The 16,344-nt window shown below is 68.0% G+C and overlaps 1 protein-coding gene across 1 annotated transcript in view; it reads right to left on the minus strand.

Annotated features, from left to right (window-relative positions):
• ARNT2 (aryl hydrocarbon receptor nuclear translocator 2) overlaps positions 1-16,344 on the minus strand; it is a 65,804-nt gene that overhangs the window by 35,093 nt on the left and 14,367 nt on the right. The window contains exons 2-5 of the mRNA XM_036013557.1: positions 13,223-13,337; positions 8,509-8,556; positions 6,264-6,477; positions 3,274-3,487 (exon numbers count right to left, since the gene is read on the minus strand). Coding sequence (XP_035869450.1) covers positions 3,274-3,487; positions 6,264-6,477; positions 8,509-8,556; positions 13,223-13,337 — 591 coding nt within the window. The remainder of the gene's footprint in view (positions 1-3,273; positions 3,488-6,263; positions 6,478-8,508; positions 8,557-13,222; positions 13,338-16,344) is intronic.

Raw genomic sequence — 16,344 nt, forward strand, 5'->3', positions numbered from 1 at the left:
CCCCCCCCACCCCCGGGTGCCCGAGTGCCCCCTCCACAGGGGCCTGAAGCACGCGAACACGCTCTTCTGGCCACTGAACACTTTGTTTGCATCTCAAACGACAGTGTCATAGTAGTGGACTCAGATAAACTCATATTTCTTTCTCTCTTTTTTTTTTTGTTTGCCACGTTGACCTGCTACCTAATATGGCGAGCAGCGGACCGCCGGGCGCGCTCAGGACCCCAGCCCCTGGCGCCGGCCCAGGGTCGGAGCACGGGCGGCTCCCACAGACCCCACACGTGCGCTGGACGGGCGCGGGCGGCTCCCACGGAGTTCCCCCCCCGGCCATGATGGGCACTTGGAAGTGGACCCTGCTCTCCAGCCCTGATGCCACAGGGGGGCTGCACAGTCCGAGGACCCCCCCCCCCCCCCGGGACTGGTCCTCTGCCTGACGTTCTCGGCCGAAGGGCTCCGCCGCTCGGCTGAGCCGGAAACGCCTTCGTCCTCGGGCCCTTGAGCGAAGCGTCAGGCGGGAGGCCCAGCTGCCTCGGGTGGGCTGGGACGCAACGGTGGCCACGGTCAGCTCCCTCCCTGACGTGCACGCTGGCGGCCCCCCGTGGCGTCAGGCACCAGCCCGGGTTTCCGTGTTAGCCAGGTCCCCACCGGGTGACGGTGTGGGGTGCACCCCGGTCCTCGCCGTCCTCCTGCTCCGCCGTGGAGGGTGCTGCCCGGGGACCCTGCACGCCTCCTGCTGAGCCCGGGGCTGCCCAGTCTGCAGCCATGCTCGGACTTGCGAACCGAGGTCCAAGGGCCACCGCGCCTCCCCCGTACCGGGCGGCCTGTGCCCTGGGCAGCGGCCTGCAGACAGTCTCCCCCTCCCACTCCCTGCGACGGCCTGGACGCAGACCCTGAGCTGGGCAGACGCAGGCCGGACAGCAGTGCCCTGGGGCCAACGCCACCCCTCGGAGCCAGTCCCCGCACAGAGGGCGCCCCCCATCACAACGAGCTAAATCCTTGGCTTGGGGGCCTCTCCAACTGACAGGTGCCTGCAGTTCCCCTGCAGGTCCTGGGGGATGGGCCCGGGACGGGCCCGGGGCGCGGTGCTGCTCAGACTCGGGCCTGCAGGGCACATCTGCCAGCGTCGCCAGGGCTCCCTCCCAAGGACAGACACATGCCTGCCTTCCCCCCCACAGCTGACGCGGCACCGCCCAGAACCGCGTCCGGCCCGTCTCCGTGAGGAGGAGAGTTAAGCTCAGCGATCAAAGGGCCGGGCGCGCTCCGAGCTGCAGCGGCCTTGGTCCGGGGACAGGATTCCGGGAGCCCCTGGTCCTCAAACTCCAGAACAAGCCAGAGGGCGGGCGGGCACACACGCAGGTCCCCGGGCCCCCGGAGCTCTGCCCCGGTGGGTCGGGGGTGCAGCCGGGAGCTTGCCCCCGCAGCGAGCCGTCAAGTGGCGTTCGCGAAGCCGGCCCAGGACCACCCTCGGAGGGCCGCTGGCTCCCACAGGACCCCGGGGACCCCCGGGGCGTCCGCCTTCAGGCTCGGGGCTGTGGTCCCGAGAGGGGGGTGACGGCTGTGCTTGTGCCCGACCGGGGGGGCGAGTCGCGCCACCGCTTTCTGGGCTGCAAGGGCCCATGCCCGGGCACAGGAGGGCTCCAGAGACCCTCGTCCCACAGCCAGAGGCTTCCGGTCATCCCCGGGGGGTTTAGGGTAGGTTTTTATCGTGTCTTGTCACCGTGCGAGGTGTCGCCATGGGTTTCCACTGCACTCGGGCTGGTCACAAAGCCCTGTTCTCAGTGCAGCGGGGCCCCGAGGCCCGTGGGCGAGTGAGGTTGCTGCCGGGACCAGCTGAGCGTGCCCAGAGGGCCCCGCCCCGGGCCCGCAGCTCCCAGGGCCCCGTCCTCTTTGCTGCCCCAGGCCCACGGGCCCGCTGCCCCGGTCCACCCTGTTCCCACGAGAGCGGCCCGGCCACAAGGGGGGCTCAGAGGTCCGGCGGCTCACTGCTCCCGGCCTCCTCCCCCTGCACCAGCTCCGCCGCCACGGCCACCGTCCAGGGCCCACGCCACCGGCAACACCTCTCTCCAAACATGGGCCGCACTGCCTTCTGGATCCGAGCCAGAAGCACGGAGGCTTCCCACGGATGGAAGTGCCTGCCCAGCCCTGGGGAGCCGCTGAGCTAAGCCCTTGGCCGGAGCCTGGCGGTCCCTGACCGTCACAACCTGGCCATCCGCCCCAGCTGGGCCCCGGACGGAGAGGCAGGGAGCCACATCCTGTGGGCGAACACAGGCCTCGGGGCACGGCCGCCCGCGCCGGGTGACCTAACCTCCCTGCAGATGCCGGGCTCTGGCCGGCAGAGCCCCCGCGTGGGCTTCGGGACGCAGCCGCGGGCACGCACGTCTCCCGGACCCGTTTCGGCCACGCCGCTGGACACCCACGTGGTGCTCGGGGCCGGCTGCGTCCCCGCCCCCCGTTGGGAGGCTCAGGGACGAGACACGCACACCCGGTCCCCACGCCTTCCCTGTCTCCCCTCCTCCTGCCGTTCACGCCGACGACACCGAGGAAAGCGCCGTGAGGGACGTGCAGACGCAGCGGTCCCTCCGCCGTGCCGGGCCGCAGCCGACTCAGCCTCGCCCTCAGGGTTCCGGGCGGGCTGTGCCCCTCCCCCGTCCGTGCACGCAGTGCAGGGGAACCCTCACGCCCAGGACCCCAGGGCGGGCCTGTGGGGGGGGTGACGCAGGCTGATGGACGCTGTGCCCCCACGTTCACCAGGCCCCCGAGAGTGCCTGCTTCCTCCTGCCCCTCACAGACGTGCGGGTGCTGCGTTCCCGACCCGCTTCTCCCCGTGGATAGAACCCCGCGGTCTCTGCCGCACAGTTCTGTACACGGCAGATTGGTTCCATATAACATGCGTGTTGTCACAGCGGAACTGCGGTCAGTGACATTTAAATGTCTCCAAAGGGAACTTCATCTTAGGCAGCTGAGGCCTGGGCAGCACACGCCCCGGAGCGGGGTCACCACTAGTGAGGCGCAAACCTCGTTCATTACAGAGCGTGTGGTTCCAGCTACTGTGTCAACAGCGCCTCCTTGTGGCAGTATCTCTAATTGCAGGTAAAATACAGAGACATGAAAGCATCCCATTAAAAATGAATTTTCACGTGATAAGATCCCCTGAAGCCAAGTCAACTATCCCCTCACCTTGAGGCAGCTCCTTCTGCCCTGCAGCCTCCTGATCTGTTTGCTGAAAGAAATCTGCCCCGAGGGTCAAACGGCGCCCCCAGCGGGAGCCGCACTGACCTGTCATGGAGTTCTCGGAGGTGCACAGCTGCTCCCTCAGCTTCTCCACGTCGTCGGGGTGCACCTGCTCGTACAGGGTGCTCCCGAACCACTCCGACTGCGGCTGGTTCAGCACGGGGGTGACCGAGTCGGACACGTAGATCACACGCCCCGTCTCGGCCGCCACCACAAACAGGAACCCGTCGGCCGCCTCCAGGATGAGATGCTTCAGCTCCTGCAAAGACAAGACCGTCGGTGGGGGAAAGCACCGGCCCACCCGGCCCGGCCGGTTCCGTTTTCTTGTTGGCAACCTTCACCTTTCCTTCCCACACCTGTGTTGATACACACATGGTTTTGGAGAGTTTGATCTCTTTTTTTTTTTAATTGCAAAATGACATTTTTGAAAGGCACAGAGCTGGTGCCAGCCCTACGATGTGGCTACGGGCAACACTGCCAGCCCTGCCTTAACTAGCCCCCCCACCCCCCCCCACCCCGTGGGGGGAGAGGAGAGGCCCGATCAGGGGGCTGAGAGGACAAGGAGTGGTGGCCAGAGGCGCTGGGCCACCCCGGGTGCAAATGGTCTCGCCCACCTACCCCAACGGCAGCTGTGTGGCTGGAGGAGAAGGAGGAAGGGGGGAGGGAAAGAGAACGGGAAAGTGAGAGGACCCACGGAGAGGGGACTGCGTGACTCCCCGCCCACCGCGGGCCTCGCTTGCAGCCGGGGCACCCTGTCCCCTCGCCTCCTGGACTTCCTGAGCAGAGCGCTGGCGCCGGGCGTAAGAGCATCACCTTACGTCTACCTGCCTGTCAAACTTCCAGAACAGTTTGAGAGCCGACACCTCAGCAGACTCTCAGCGTGACCCCAGGGGGTGGCAGGGCGTGTGGCACCATCCACGTCGCCTCGCGGCGAGGACGGGGGTCTGTGCCCCAGCCCTGGAGCCGTGCCGGCTGCCCGGGCTCAGGGCTGGTGGCAGAGGCAGGAGGGAAGCTGCGTGGGGTCAGGGGAGGGGCAGCAGGAGGCCGCACCGCCGGCCCGAGAGGCGCGTGGAAGGGGCTGCGTCGGTTGGTGAGCGGGAAGCACTGAAGGCGGCTCAGGCGCCGCTGCCCAGCGAGTCACCCCCACGGCACGCCCAGGAGCCCTCGGCCGCCTCTGACGTGGTCTCCGCGCCGCCGGGGTCGGGAGCCAACTCTGCCACACGCGAGCGAGCCCCCAGGTGCGCCTCCCCCCACCCAGCACCTGCTGGGGTCCCCGACGACACAGCTTGGCCGTCCTCCTGAGCCGGGGCTAGCAGACGCCCGAGGTGGGAGCCCTCTGCTCTGGGGTCACCGTGCATATGTGTGTGTGTGTATGTGTGTGTGCGTGCACACGCGTGTGCAGGCCTCTGCCACACGGGGGAAGGGCCCGCTGCACCAGGCCCGGCCCTTCGTCCTTCCCGACGATCGGAAACCACGGACCCGGCCGGTGAGTGGAGCCGGAGGGTGGCGGGGGGGGGGGGGGGGGGGGGGGTGCTGTGTGAGGGTCACGGAGCCTGGGACTGGGCCAGAATTCTGGCACCCCACACCCCCCGGAAACGGGGGCGGAAGTGGGCTTCCGAGGACGGGCTCGTTTCCCCGGCCGTCCCCCTTGCTCTGCACTTCTGCTCCCTGCGCGCCGCCCCCCCCCCCCCCCCCCCCCCCCCCCCCCCCCGGAGACGCTGACTCGGTATCTCCGAGCGGAGGCCCTGGTCAGGTCAGCGCGTCTGTTCCCAGCGCCGGGCAGCCCCGCCCCACAGGAAGGGCTGGGGACGTGGCGGAGGCGTGTGGGAGCGGAGGCGGTGGTGGCGGCCGGTGACCTCATGTCTTCGGTGCCGCCCCGTTGGCTGGACCGTGGGAACGGCTTCGGGGGCAGAGCCCCGCGCCCGCCCGGCTTCTCCCTCCCAGGAGCACGCCGCCCACCACGGGGGTCCTGTGCCCGGATGCCGGAACCGGCCTGGCCTGCGTTCTCGGTGGAGCCGACGGCGAGGCAGACGGCTCGGACTTGGGAGGAAGAGACGCCCGGCTCTGGGCTCATCCCCGTGCAGCTGTGGTGGGGGAGGGGGCCTGCCTTCACCTCCTCAGGTTGTGCCTACACTCTCCCCCCCCCCCCCCCCCCGCAGGGAGCGTTGGTGAGGTTAGGCGAGATCTTGTGCGTCAGGGACACGGGACGTGCTCGGCCAACGAGGCCGTTGTTCGTGAAAAACGCACCCGGTCACTGAGCGAGAAGCTCGGCGGGAGGGGGGTGGGGGGCACGCGTCTCCACGTCCCGCCTGCTCGCTCGGACCCTCACCCCCGGGCGGTGAACAGATCCCAGGCAGCTGCCGAGTGCACTGCCCGCCCCCATGCACACGCCGCCCCCACTCCCGCCCCACGCTCCCCCTCACGGTCCTCCTCGGGCCCCACCCCTCAGGGCCCGTCCTTCCACACACACTCGGGGGCTCCTTCCCAGCCGCCCACGCTGCCTCTCCCGAGGGACGTGCCCCCGGGGGACCCAGGCCACCTCCGCTCCTCAACTCTGGCCACAGCCCAAGCGAAACGAGGATGAGGGACAGCGGCTGCTTCCTGGGGCCCCAGTGAGGGGTGAGGGGTGAGGGGTGAAGGGCCCGGCACATGGAAAGCTCTCCTCCAACCAGGGGTATTGGAGAAAGGCCCGCCAAGGGCCAGCCACAGCGACCCCTGCCGCCACTGGAGCGGTGGGGCTGCCTCCAACACCCCACCCCCCGGCACGGCCACCCCCCGCCCGGCCCTCAGAGCGGCGCGAGGCTGGCTGGCTTCTCCCTGGGTCCACATGGGGGGCACCTCACTGGGATGCCGACCGGCGTTCGAGGGACCCCAAGTTCACTGCACGGGAGACAGGACCCCATGGGGCGCAGAGGCCAGGCGACACCCCCGGGAGAGGGGCTCCTGGTGCAGGGCGACAACAGAGCATCCCGGCCGTGTGCCCCCCCCAGCCCGAGCCCCCTCCCCCACACGGCGGCGTTGAGGCCCGGCCGCACCTGCTCGGTGAGGAAGGAGGGCTTGTAGGCGCCGTCCGTGGACTTGTTGCCGGTGCCCCGCATGGACTTCATGTGCGACACGGCCATGCGCAGGATGGTCAGCTTGTCCGGCTTGCGGGCCAGCGCGCTGCAGGTGGGCACCATGTCCGACAGCTCGGTGATGTACTGGGTCATCTTGTTCCGCCGGCGCCGCTCGATCTCACTGTGGTTCTCTCTTCCCGGGAGCAGGCGGGCAGGGGCCGGGGGGAGGGGGGGACAAAGAGAAGCGTCAGGCGGGAGCTAGAGCTCCGGGACGAGGCGGCATGGCGGTGACCGCCGGTGACCGGGGAGCAGGACCGCCCGCCTCTGACGGCTGGGCGCTCGGGGTGCACCCTGGGCAGCCTGGCTCCCCGGCACCCGAGGGGGCTCCGGCCTCTGGGCTGGGGGCGGGGTGTGGGCTTCTGCGGGTGCCTCTGTCTCGTCTCCCGAAGTCCTGGAATCGTCCCCCAGGAGTCCGGGGACTTTGTGACAAGCACCGAGAACTGACACCCCTCCCCCGGACAGCAGCCACAGCCACTGGCAAAGCCCACGGGGGGGTGGGGGGCAGCCTCAGGCACGCCCCCCAACTCGGAACAGCTCCGAGCGCCCCCTGACAGGCGGGCGGTCGGCTACCTGACGGGACACAGACTCCACGACGGGAAGCCTCTCTTCCCCTCTTATCTCTAACGTGTGTGGGGGGAGACCGAGGCCGGGGCCTCATCCCTGATGGTGGGGCCTCATCCCTGATGGTGGGTCCTCAGAGAGTTGACGGGCCTGACCCCAGGGCTCCCTGGTTGCCCTGCCAGGGGTTTCTGTCATGGACACGGACCTTCCCCGTCACACAAACTGACCCCTCTCGTCCCTGCCCCTTTCTGAGACCCCAGGAGCGGTGCATTCACGTGAGGACAGTTCCGACCCCGACACCTGAGGGTGCTGCTGCCCCGGGAAAGGGGGCTGTGGGGGCCGAGGGCCGTGGGGACGGGAGGCGGGCACCCTCCTTCTCGAGGTCGCTCCCTCTCGGGGACAAAGCAGCGCCCCGTCCCAGCGCCCTGCCCGGGACACGGCGGGCCCTGCCGGCACCTGGGGACAAGCCGTGCACACAGATGCTGTCACATTCACGTCCTGTTCTGATCAGCAGCGCGAGGGTCGTCAGAGGTCACATGCCGGCCGGCCTCCGCCACCCCCCCGCCCCCTGGCCTGGAGCTGCCGCAGCAGGAGGGGGAGGGAACAGCCTCAGGGGCCCGGTGTGTCCAGGGACAGGACGTCGGCCGTGGGTGGGAGGCCCCGGGAGGCGCTGGGACTGCCAGGGTGCACGCTCCGCCCAGCTCCAGGGAGTACAAGCTGCATCCACACTGATGGCAAAGATGGCCGCCAGAGGACGGGCCAGCTGGGGGTGCCAGCGGGCCCAGGGCTCCCCCTGGACACCGTTCCTCTAAGAACGTTTAAGAAACGACCGAGGCTGTCAACCTGGCCCGTGGGTGTGGCGGCTGGAGGAAGGCGCCTGTGGGTCCACTGGGACCTGTGTCTGTATTCTCCCACAGCCGAGAGCGAGAACCGTGTGGGTGACAGGTGGGGACGAATGTCCAGGCAGCCCTGCCACGGGGGATGTGAGTCCGGAGGGGCCCTTTGCTGAGACCGATGGGGACGCTCTGAGCCCTCCCGCAGCCCTGCCGGACTTCCCGCTAGGACTCTCAGAGCCAGAGAAAGTGTCCAAAAGAAGGGCGAGCCGCCATGGGGCCCGGCCCACCGTCACCTTCCTACACGAGGCTCATGGGCCGCTGCCGGCGCCTGCCAGCCAGCCCCCCCCACCGTCTGCGGGCCAGTCCCCCGAACTCAGGTGGCAGCCACGGTGCTGGGTCCCAGAGCCACACACCTTCTAGGAACCCAGGGTCCAGCTTCAGGCTCCGCACCCGGAGCAGAGTGGGGCCACCCGGGTTTCTTACATTTCTCCTCCTTTTCTGTGGCAGCAAAAGAGGCCTTCTCTCCCCTGGCTACCTGCACTTGAACCCTAGGTCTGTCTTCTATGAAGAAACCCACCGACACGGGCAGTGACTGTTCTGTAACCGCCGACGACCCGGGCTGGGCCGGTCCCCCGTCACCGGGCCCCGAAGGCGTGGGGGCCGAAGGTGCTGTCGGTGACCAGGGGCACTGAACCCCGAGTGCCACCCGGTCGGGGGAGGGGTGGCCACGGGCGCCTTTAGGTCTGAGGAACGTGAAGCGAACTCACCTTGAGAATTTGCTGGGACCTTCTCCGTCTTCGTCGTCGAAGTCAATTCTGCAAAGTCAAGGACACAGGTGAGCATCATCCCAGGGAGAAGACTGCACCGGGCACAGGAGCAGCGGGCACGGGGAGGGTGGGGGGCACGGGGACTGTACTCGGTCCGACGGCTGTCCGCCCGGCCCAGCCCCAGACAGAGCAGGAACCGGTATCCCCACGGTCACCACACAGGGTCAGGACAGGAAAAGGCCAGAGGACAGGCCTTTGGGGCCTTCGTGCAGGCAGTGCCGACGGTCGGCTGCAGGTGTCCGCTGCTGCAGGACCCTCCCTTCCCCCCATCGTGGGGACACCGCTCCCCCCCCCCCCGCACCACTTCCTCTGCCGTGCGCCTTCCTTTCTTATTTCATTTTGTGACACGTCAACGCAGTGAAAAAGCTCGGGGGGGGGGGGATGAAAACGGTAAGTTTTTGGGGCAATGGAGGGATTCTGAGGAAGACCCCCCACGGCCGGTGCTCCGCGGGAACCCCGCTGGCCCTGGGGAGCCCCCTCGGAGAGGACACTCGGGGCCACCCTGCTGTGGGTTCCGGGCCCCAGAGTGTGGACATGGGGGGGACGTGGCCGTGGGGAGCCTCAGCCACTCGACGTGGCCGTCTGCTGGTTCAAACTCCCTGAATAAACACTCGCGTCCCCACGTTGCTGGGCCTCTCAGTATAAACATAAAACAGAACGTCTTGATAGATATTTGTTTAAATAACATCTCCAACTCTCCTCAAGAATCCAGTCCTCTCTGGAACCCGCGGGGTCACCGCTGAGGAGGTCAGGGGCTTAATTAGCCTGAAGGGCCCTCAGCAACCACGGGGGAGCTGGTGCGGACGGCTCGGCTCCCGGGACACCTAGGGGTGGGGGCGGGGTCCTTGGGAAGGAATGTCTCAGAGCCTCCACCTGCCCGTCCTGCTCTCCGGGCAGCCGAGGGGCCAGGTGAGGTGCTGTTCCCAGGAAGCCGGAGCAGAGGGGCGGCCAGGACCGGGAAGGTCCTCGTCAGCACGGCCCCTAGAGGAGCGTGTGGAGAGACCACAGCCGCAGACGCTGGAGCCGCTGGCCTCCCAGGGGCCTGGTCCCCACCCCTGGTCCCAAGAGTGAGGCTCCATGGGTCCTGGTGACTTGGAAGAGGCACAGGCCACCCAGGGGGCCAGGAAAGGGCCCAGCTGCCCTGCCCAGGGAGAGCCGCTCTGTCCAAGCCCCTGCCTCACGAGAGGGGGCCGTATTCTCTGCGCTTCAGGATAGCTGGGGGACACAGGGCCCGGGATTAGATAGGGCAAAGGAGCATTTCCTTCTTTAAAATGGGATCATGAGAACCGCCCCCCCCCCCCCCCCCCCCCCGCAGCCCGGTGGCTCAGGCGGCTGGAGCGCCGTCCCATACACTGAGAGGCTGCGGGTTTGATCCCCGGCCGGGGCACATGCGGGGAGAAGGGGGGCAGCCGACTGACGTGTCTTTCTCACGTGGACACTTCTCTTTCTCTCGCCCTTCCCCTCTCTCTAAAAACCAGTGGACGCGTCCTCAGGTGAGGGTTAGAAAACATTTAAAGAAGATGGTGTCACGGGTTTGCCCTTGTTTAGTTTGCGTGTGGTGCGGCCGCCGTTCTGGGCCTCAGCCTGCTCGGGGGCGCCTGCCGGATCCCTGACTTCCGCCGCGAGGGCCGCCCCGCTGCTGGGACGGAAGAGGGGAGAGAGAGACGCCCGGGAGAGAGGGCGGTCAGGGCCCCGCAGAACCCTGCGCGGAGAGACGCGGGCGCAGGAGGAAAGGGACCAGAAAAGGCAGGCAGGGCTGAGGACCGCAGACCCGCACCGGGAGGGGCAGACACGCCCCGACCGCGCGGCTGGGGGCGTCCTCGCACCGGCCGGCAGCTGCAGCGAGTCCCGAAGGCGCGACTCGGTGAGGCAAAGCCGCCGCTGCTCTGCACGGGGACTCGGCCGCCACCTCGTGTTTCCAGCAAGTGAACTTCGGGGAGACGCCACTGGGTTCTGCACAGACGCGGAGCCACACCGCCCCCTGGTGTTGGTCCGGGAAGGAGCATCCGCACAGACGCGGAGCCACACCGCCCCCTGGTGCTGGTCCGGGAAGGAGCATCCGCACAGACGCGGAGCCACACCGCCCCCTGGTGCTGGTCCGGGAAGGAGCATCCTGGACGGTCAAAACCACCTCAGAGACAGCCTCTCGGGTCTTCCAAGCTCCAGCGGGTTTGGGTGGGCGTGGGGCCGAGCCGCAGAGGACGCGGGAGGCACGGGAGCCTTTCGGGTGCCTTTTCGCTCCGGCTGAGCGGAGTGTGGCTCCCGCCGGGCGCGGCGAGCCAGCGCTCCCTCCTCGGCCCGCATGGCCTTCTGGGGGGTTCAGGGCGTCCAACCACCCCCAATGCTCCGGGTTGGAGAGGATTCCCGGGGTACGGGACTTCAGTGCTCCAACTGGGGGAGTCCCGGGCCCACCGGGGCAGGTGGCCACCCTCGTTTCCGTAAGGACAGCTCTGTCCTCTGCCCGGACAGCCACGGAGCAGACAGGCAGGGAAGTGAGAGCCACACTCCACTGGGACCCCTGTGGGGTCCGAGCGTGGGCTGTGGCCACGCAGTCGAGCCCAGGGCGTGAGACAGGGACAGTGCCTGGGGTTTCTCGGGGCCTCTGAGGATCTGGGAGCCCGGGTGTGTCCACACAAAATAAGGGGCCACAAGACGGGGCCTCCCCACCCACGCACGTGATCACACGCGGACAGCCCTCAGGTTTCGTCCTTGGAACCGCGTGGCGCGGGGTGGACCCGGGAGAGGCCTCGGGGCACGCTCAGGTGACCCCCGGGGCCCACAGGTCTCACTGCTGACGGCAGCGCCGGAAAAAACGCAGTTTCCGAGCGGCACGCGCCGCCAGCCCGCGGGTCTCAGGGAGCCCTGCAGGCAGGACCGCCAGGGCTCACGCTCCCCTCGTGTCTTCCGCTGTGAAAACTCTGAGTTGATCACCCTTCGCTTCACGCCTTTTATCGCCCCGATGACACCAAAGCATCTGGGTGACGAGGAGGGAAACCAAGAGAGGACCTCTCGGCGGTGCCAAATCCACGGGGAAGAACGGGGGACACCGAGTGGAAGGAGAAAGCGTCCCTGAAACCCGGGCCTCGAAGAACGCCCGTCGCCTCCCTCTCCTGCCGCTGACGGCCCTTCCTCCACGCCTGCCGCTCGTGGACGGCGAGGGGTGTGAGTCCCCCTCGCGGGGACTGTGTAACGGTAATGCTTCATCGAACGTGAGTCACCAAATGGAATTCGCTCATGACCTCCGAAGAGGCTGGGCCAAGACACGGGTGCCAGCAAACGTGCTTCCTCCCGAGGGGGGCCGGGCGGGGCCCCCCCGCTGCCAGGGCCAGGGCCCGAGTGCACCCGAGCAGCCAAGTGAGGCCTCGGCTCACAGCACGGTGCCTTTCATCTCACCACAGCCCTGCAGCCCTGGGGGGGGGGGGCGCGGGTCTAATGGGTTGCAGACGGTTCAGAAATAGTTTTCCTCGGAAGCCCAGCGCTGGACCCCCAGGCAGCGGGAAGGGCCTGCGGCCTCCGCCCCCCCAGGCTGGCCCGGGGGGGGCACCATCTCCTAACACTGCCCAGCTCCCCGGAGACCTCCGCAGCCCCAAGCGTGGCCCTGTGGACACGACCACCCTCTGCCACCCCATCGCAGAGACCAGGAGGGTGGGGGCTGGGCGGCTGCAGCACCCTGAGGCGGGGGCCCCAGCGCTCACCTTCTCAGCCCCGTCTGCCCTCCAGGGACCATGGAAGCCTCGGGCCCGCCTCTGAGGGCCGCACGGGCGGGCAACATGCTGTTTTACAGCCCGAACTGTGATGCGGAACCTGAACGTGCTTTTCCCTCCAAACCCACTCTGTTCCCGTCTCCACACGTAGCACCCCTCCCCCCCAGCACCCGCCCAGCAGGCCTCGGACCCCACGAGTGTCTTCTGCTGTCACAGCGGGGGTGGGGGGCTGTGCTATCAGAAACGGCATTCATAGGACAAACCGATCCCACTTCAAAGGAAACACTGTGCCCCAAACATTTCGTTGAAAATAAAACTGACTCGGTGAGGGGGAGGGGCTGGGCCGTCTGCAGAGCCTGCAGACGGACCTGGGCTGCGTCTTCCCCGGGGGGCCTCCTGTCCGACGTGGAGTCTGAGACAGGACACGCTCGGGCGGACGCGCCCTGGGCTCCGTCAGCTCCTGGCCCTGCGGGGACCCCCTGCACTGCCAGTATCACCCGCAGAGCAGTGCACCCTGCGAGCCACCCCGCTGTGGGTGCCCATGTGCTGAAAGGGACGGTGCCCGCACACCGCCCAGCCACGACCGGCAGCCCGAGGCGAGGGCAGCGGGCACCAGGGGGTTCTTGTGGCTGACTCGGCTGGGGCTCAGGGGCTGGACGGGTGGGGGCAGCCCCTCCCTCGGAGACAGGGCCTGAGCGGGGCCCAGGGTCACGGGCCTCGTGCTCCCCACGAGGAGAAACCCGCAGGAGCACCCAGCAGGGGGCTGGAGCCCAAAACACTTAGAAGCCGATCGTGTGCACGGTTGGCGACCTCGAGAACACGGAACAGGGTGCAAACCGCTGGGTGTTACTGGCCAGCGCAGGCAGGGAGGGACAGTATTTTCCTAGAAGGTCAAGGGTGTTGCTCCTCATGCATTCAGCCCAATTCCAGGAAACGCCGAGGCTGCTTACCCGGAACGCCGCTTTCCTCCGCGGGCGGGCATGGCCCCCGCCATCCGCACCTGTCCGGAGGCCGCCATGGGCGCCACGGGCAGCGACACCGAGCCGGGGATGTCCGAGGCCATTTCTGGAAGTCAGCAGAGACGAGAGCTTGTGTCAGTCCCAGAGGAACAGGACGGGGTGGGGGGGCCGACGGCACCAGCAGCACCGCCCGGAGAAGGGGAGCCCAAGGCCCCGGGGCCCCGACTGTCGTCACTCAGGTGACTCAGGGGGTGGGGGGACCCTTCCCGTCTAGGCGCTGCCCCCCTCTGCTCCGGCCAGGGGTCTCCCAGGCGGCACACCGCACCTACGTCAGGTGGTTGGAAAGCGTTAGCAGAGCCTAGCAGCTTTGGCGACGGACCCCTGTGTCCCGGGCACCTGGGGGTAGGTGAGGAGTCCAGGAATCCAGGCACCTCAGGGAACCAGCCTGGCAGCAACCCGGTAACCCCGACTGGCAAACCCACCGAGAGTCACGCGTTGGTCCCCGAGGCAACACCCGCGGGTGCTCCGCCCTCACCCTGGGCATGTGCCTTCCAGCAGAAAGGCCGCTCCCCACCCTGAATTTGCACTTGGAATTCTGAGCACAGAGCCCTCACGGCCCCTACATTCGTGATGAGGAGAGTGGGGTCCAGGGGGACGCAAAAGCGGCCCCAGGCTGCAGCGCGAGCCGGGACGGCAGCCCCACAGCCAGGGCAGCGACACCCGTTGAAGGAGTAAGACAGCCGGTCGGGTGTTGGCCGAAGCGCCGCTGCTGTGGGCCGCCGTGTGGCCTGTTGTCTCTCACCAGCCAGACACAGAGGGAGGCCGTGGAGGCCACGCTAACGCAGGCAGCCCTGGGGCCACCACCGCACGGCCTCCGAGCTCCCCCTCCCCGCCCTGAGGGGGGGGGGTGGCCCCTGCACCTGGGCGCCCTGGCCCGGGGCCAGGAAAGGACGCAGCCAGTCCCTGAACGGCCTCCCTGGGTCCGGCCATCGTCCTTGGGAGTGACTTTCACTGCTCTGGCCTCTCTCAGCTCAGCTCGCACCGGGGCAGGAGGGACGCCACAGGCCGCCGGGGTGTCTTCGGAGGAGGAAGAGGGGGCGTGGGCAGCGGGTGCCCAGGGCACACGGGTGGGCGGGCGGGCGGGCGTGGTTCTACCCTCCGCCCACCCCCCACCCCCCACCCCCAGAAGCCGGGCGGAGGCTCTGACGCCGACCCACGGTTACGCCCAAAGACATCGTGTCCGATAAACACCCTGAGGTCGATCTGAACTCTCTGCCTCGAACTTTCTGGAGAATTTTATGGTGCTGATAAACAGGATCTTAATTAAGCTGCTCCGTGGCGTTCCCAAAAGTCTGAGTGTGACTGCGGTTGGGTGGTTTTTTTTTTTTAAACCAACTAAGCATTTAAAAATATTCAAGGAAAAAAATGCTTTTCTTAAAGTAACCCACTGCCCTTTGGACAGTCACTGTGCTGGGCGGCTGGACCTCATACCGTGACCACCAGCTTCCCGTGGACGAGGCGTCCGTACTTCCTCCTGAAGCGTGGCGGGTTCGTGAAGCCCCCGAGAGCCACCACCTCCCCCGTCCCACCAGGGAACACCAGGTCCTCAAGACTCTGCAAGCAAAGGCTGCTGTGGCCAGCAAGGAGGCACTGCCCTTCTGGGAGACGCCAGCGTCCAGTACAAACATCCTGAGAGTCCCGCTGACCCGGCCTGTCGTAAAGGTCCCGAGTGTGGGGGCGTGTGGCACTGGCAGCTGCACGGCCCCTGTAGCGTGCAACACACTTGTGCATTTTAAAGCCACTGCCTCACGCCTGCCTCTGAGTTAAGGACAGCTCAGGCTGGAAGGCGTGAGTCATAAATGCAAACCTACCAAGGCCCACCCCTCCCCTGCCCCAATGACGCACCAGCTCAGAGCAGCGAGGGGGGGGAGGGGGCATCTGTGCCCCTCGGCCTCCTCACCCCCCCACCCCGCCCTCCCTGCAGCCCCGTCCTCAGACCTGGCCCCACCTCTCCGCAGGCGAGCTACTGCACTTCTCGTCCAGGCAACAGCCCCTCCTCCGCCCCCTCCCTCTCTGCGGGTGCGGCCCCCACGGCCCCATCTGGAGCATCCTCCCCTGGTTTCCAGGGGCCCCCTGCCCCCCCTCCCGCCCGCCTCACAGGGCCCACCCAGCCCGGTGCCGCTCCCCACACTCCCCCCACCCCGGACCCCTGTCCCCTCACAGCCCCCTCTGGTCTCCAGCTGGTGACCTCACTCGGGCACTTGGCACCTGTCCCGACTCTGTGCCGCCTCCCGAACCCAGGCCCCAGGCCCCGCTGTCGCCTCCTGAAGGTCTGTGCGTCCTCTGGCGGCGGCCGCGGCGGCTGGCCATTCTCAGGGCCTCCCCGGTCTCCCCGCACCCACTGTCTCCCTCCCGTTCATCCCCCCCATGGAAGCCCGGTCTGGCCACTCTGGCCCTTGCTGACACCCCCTATGGCTACTGTCGGCTCCCGGCACAAAGACGGGGTTCCCTGCCGTGGCCGCCCCTCCCACCTCTCCAGCTCTGGCTGCACGGTCCCTCCCACCGCAGGGCCTTTGCACACGCCACGCCCCGAGGCGACAGCGCCGCCTTCCCCCTCTTTCCCGGATTTACTCCCCACGGTCTTCCGGAGCCAGCTCCAGCGCCACCGTCCGGAACAAGCCTGCCCTGGCCACCCCCCTCCCCCGCCGGGCGGAGGGCTGGCTGCTCCCCGGTCAGCCGCTCTCGGGGTACCTGCCGTGAGTGAACGACGGGCACCGTGGTCCAGGCGGGGGGCCACTCGGCCCGAGCAGCAGAGCTGACAAGAGGACACCCAGGAGGAGGGGGTGATGTCAGAGCCGAAAAGGGAGGGTGCCACAGAGCCTGGTCACCTGACCCTCCCACACGGAGTCTGCACCGGGCGCGCGGTTCTGGAGGAAGAAGGCACGGAGCGGGGGCGGGGGGGCGGGGGGGGGGCGCTACCTGCTCGATCTGCCACGCCCTGCGCTGCCGCACGGGGGCGCCACCGAGCAGAGGCGGCGGCATCTCCATCACCCTCCCTCCCTTGATCCAGGAGGGGGCGGCGTGTGCTCACAGGGGCCTGGTGCTAGCTCTGG

The sequence above is a fragment of the Phyllostomus discolor genome, chromosome 12 (assembly GCF_004126475.2).
Source record: "Phyllostomus discolor isolate MPI-MPIP mPhyDis1 chromosome 12, mPhyDis1.pri.v3, whole genome shotgun sequence".
Taxonomy (NCBI): Eukaryota; Metazoa; Chordata; class Mammalia; order Chiroptera; family Phyllostomidae; genus Phyllostomus; species Phyllostomus discolor.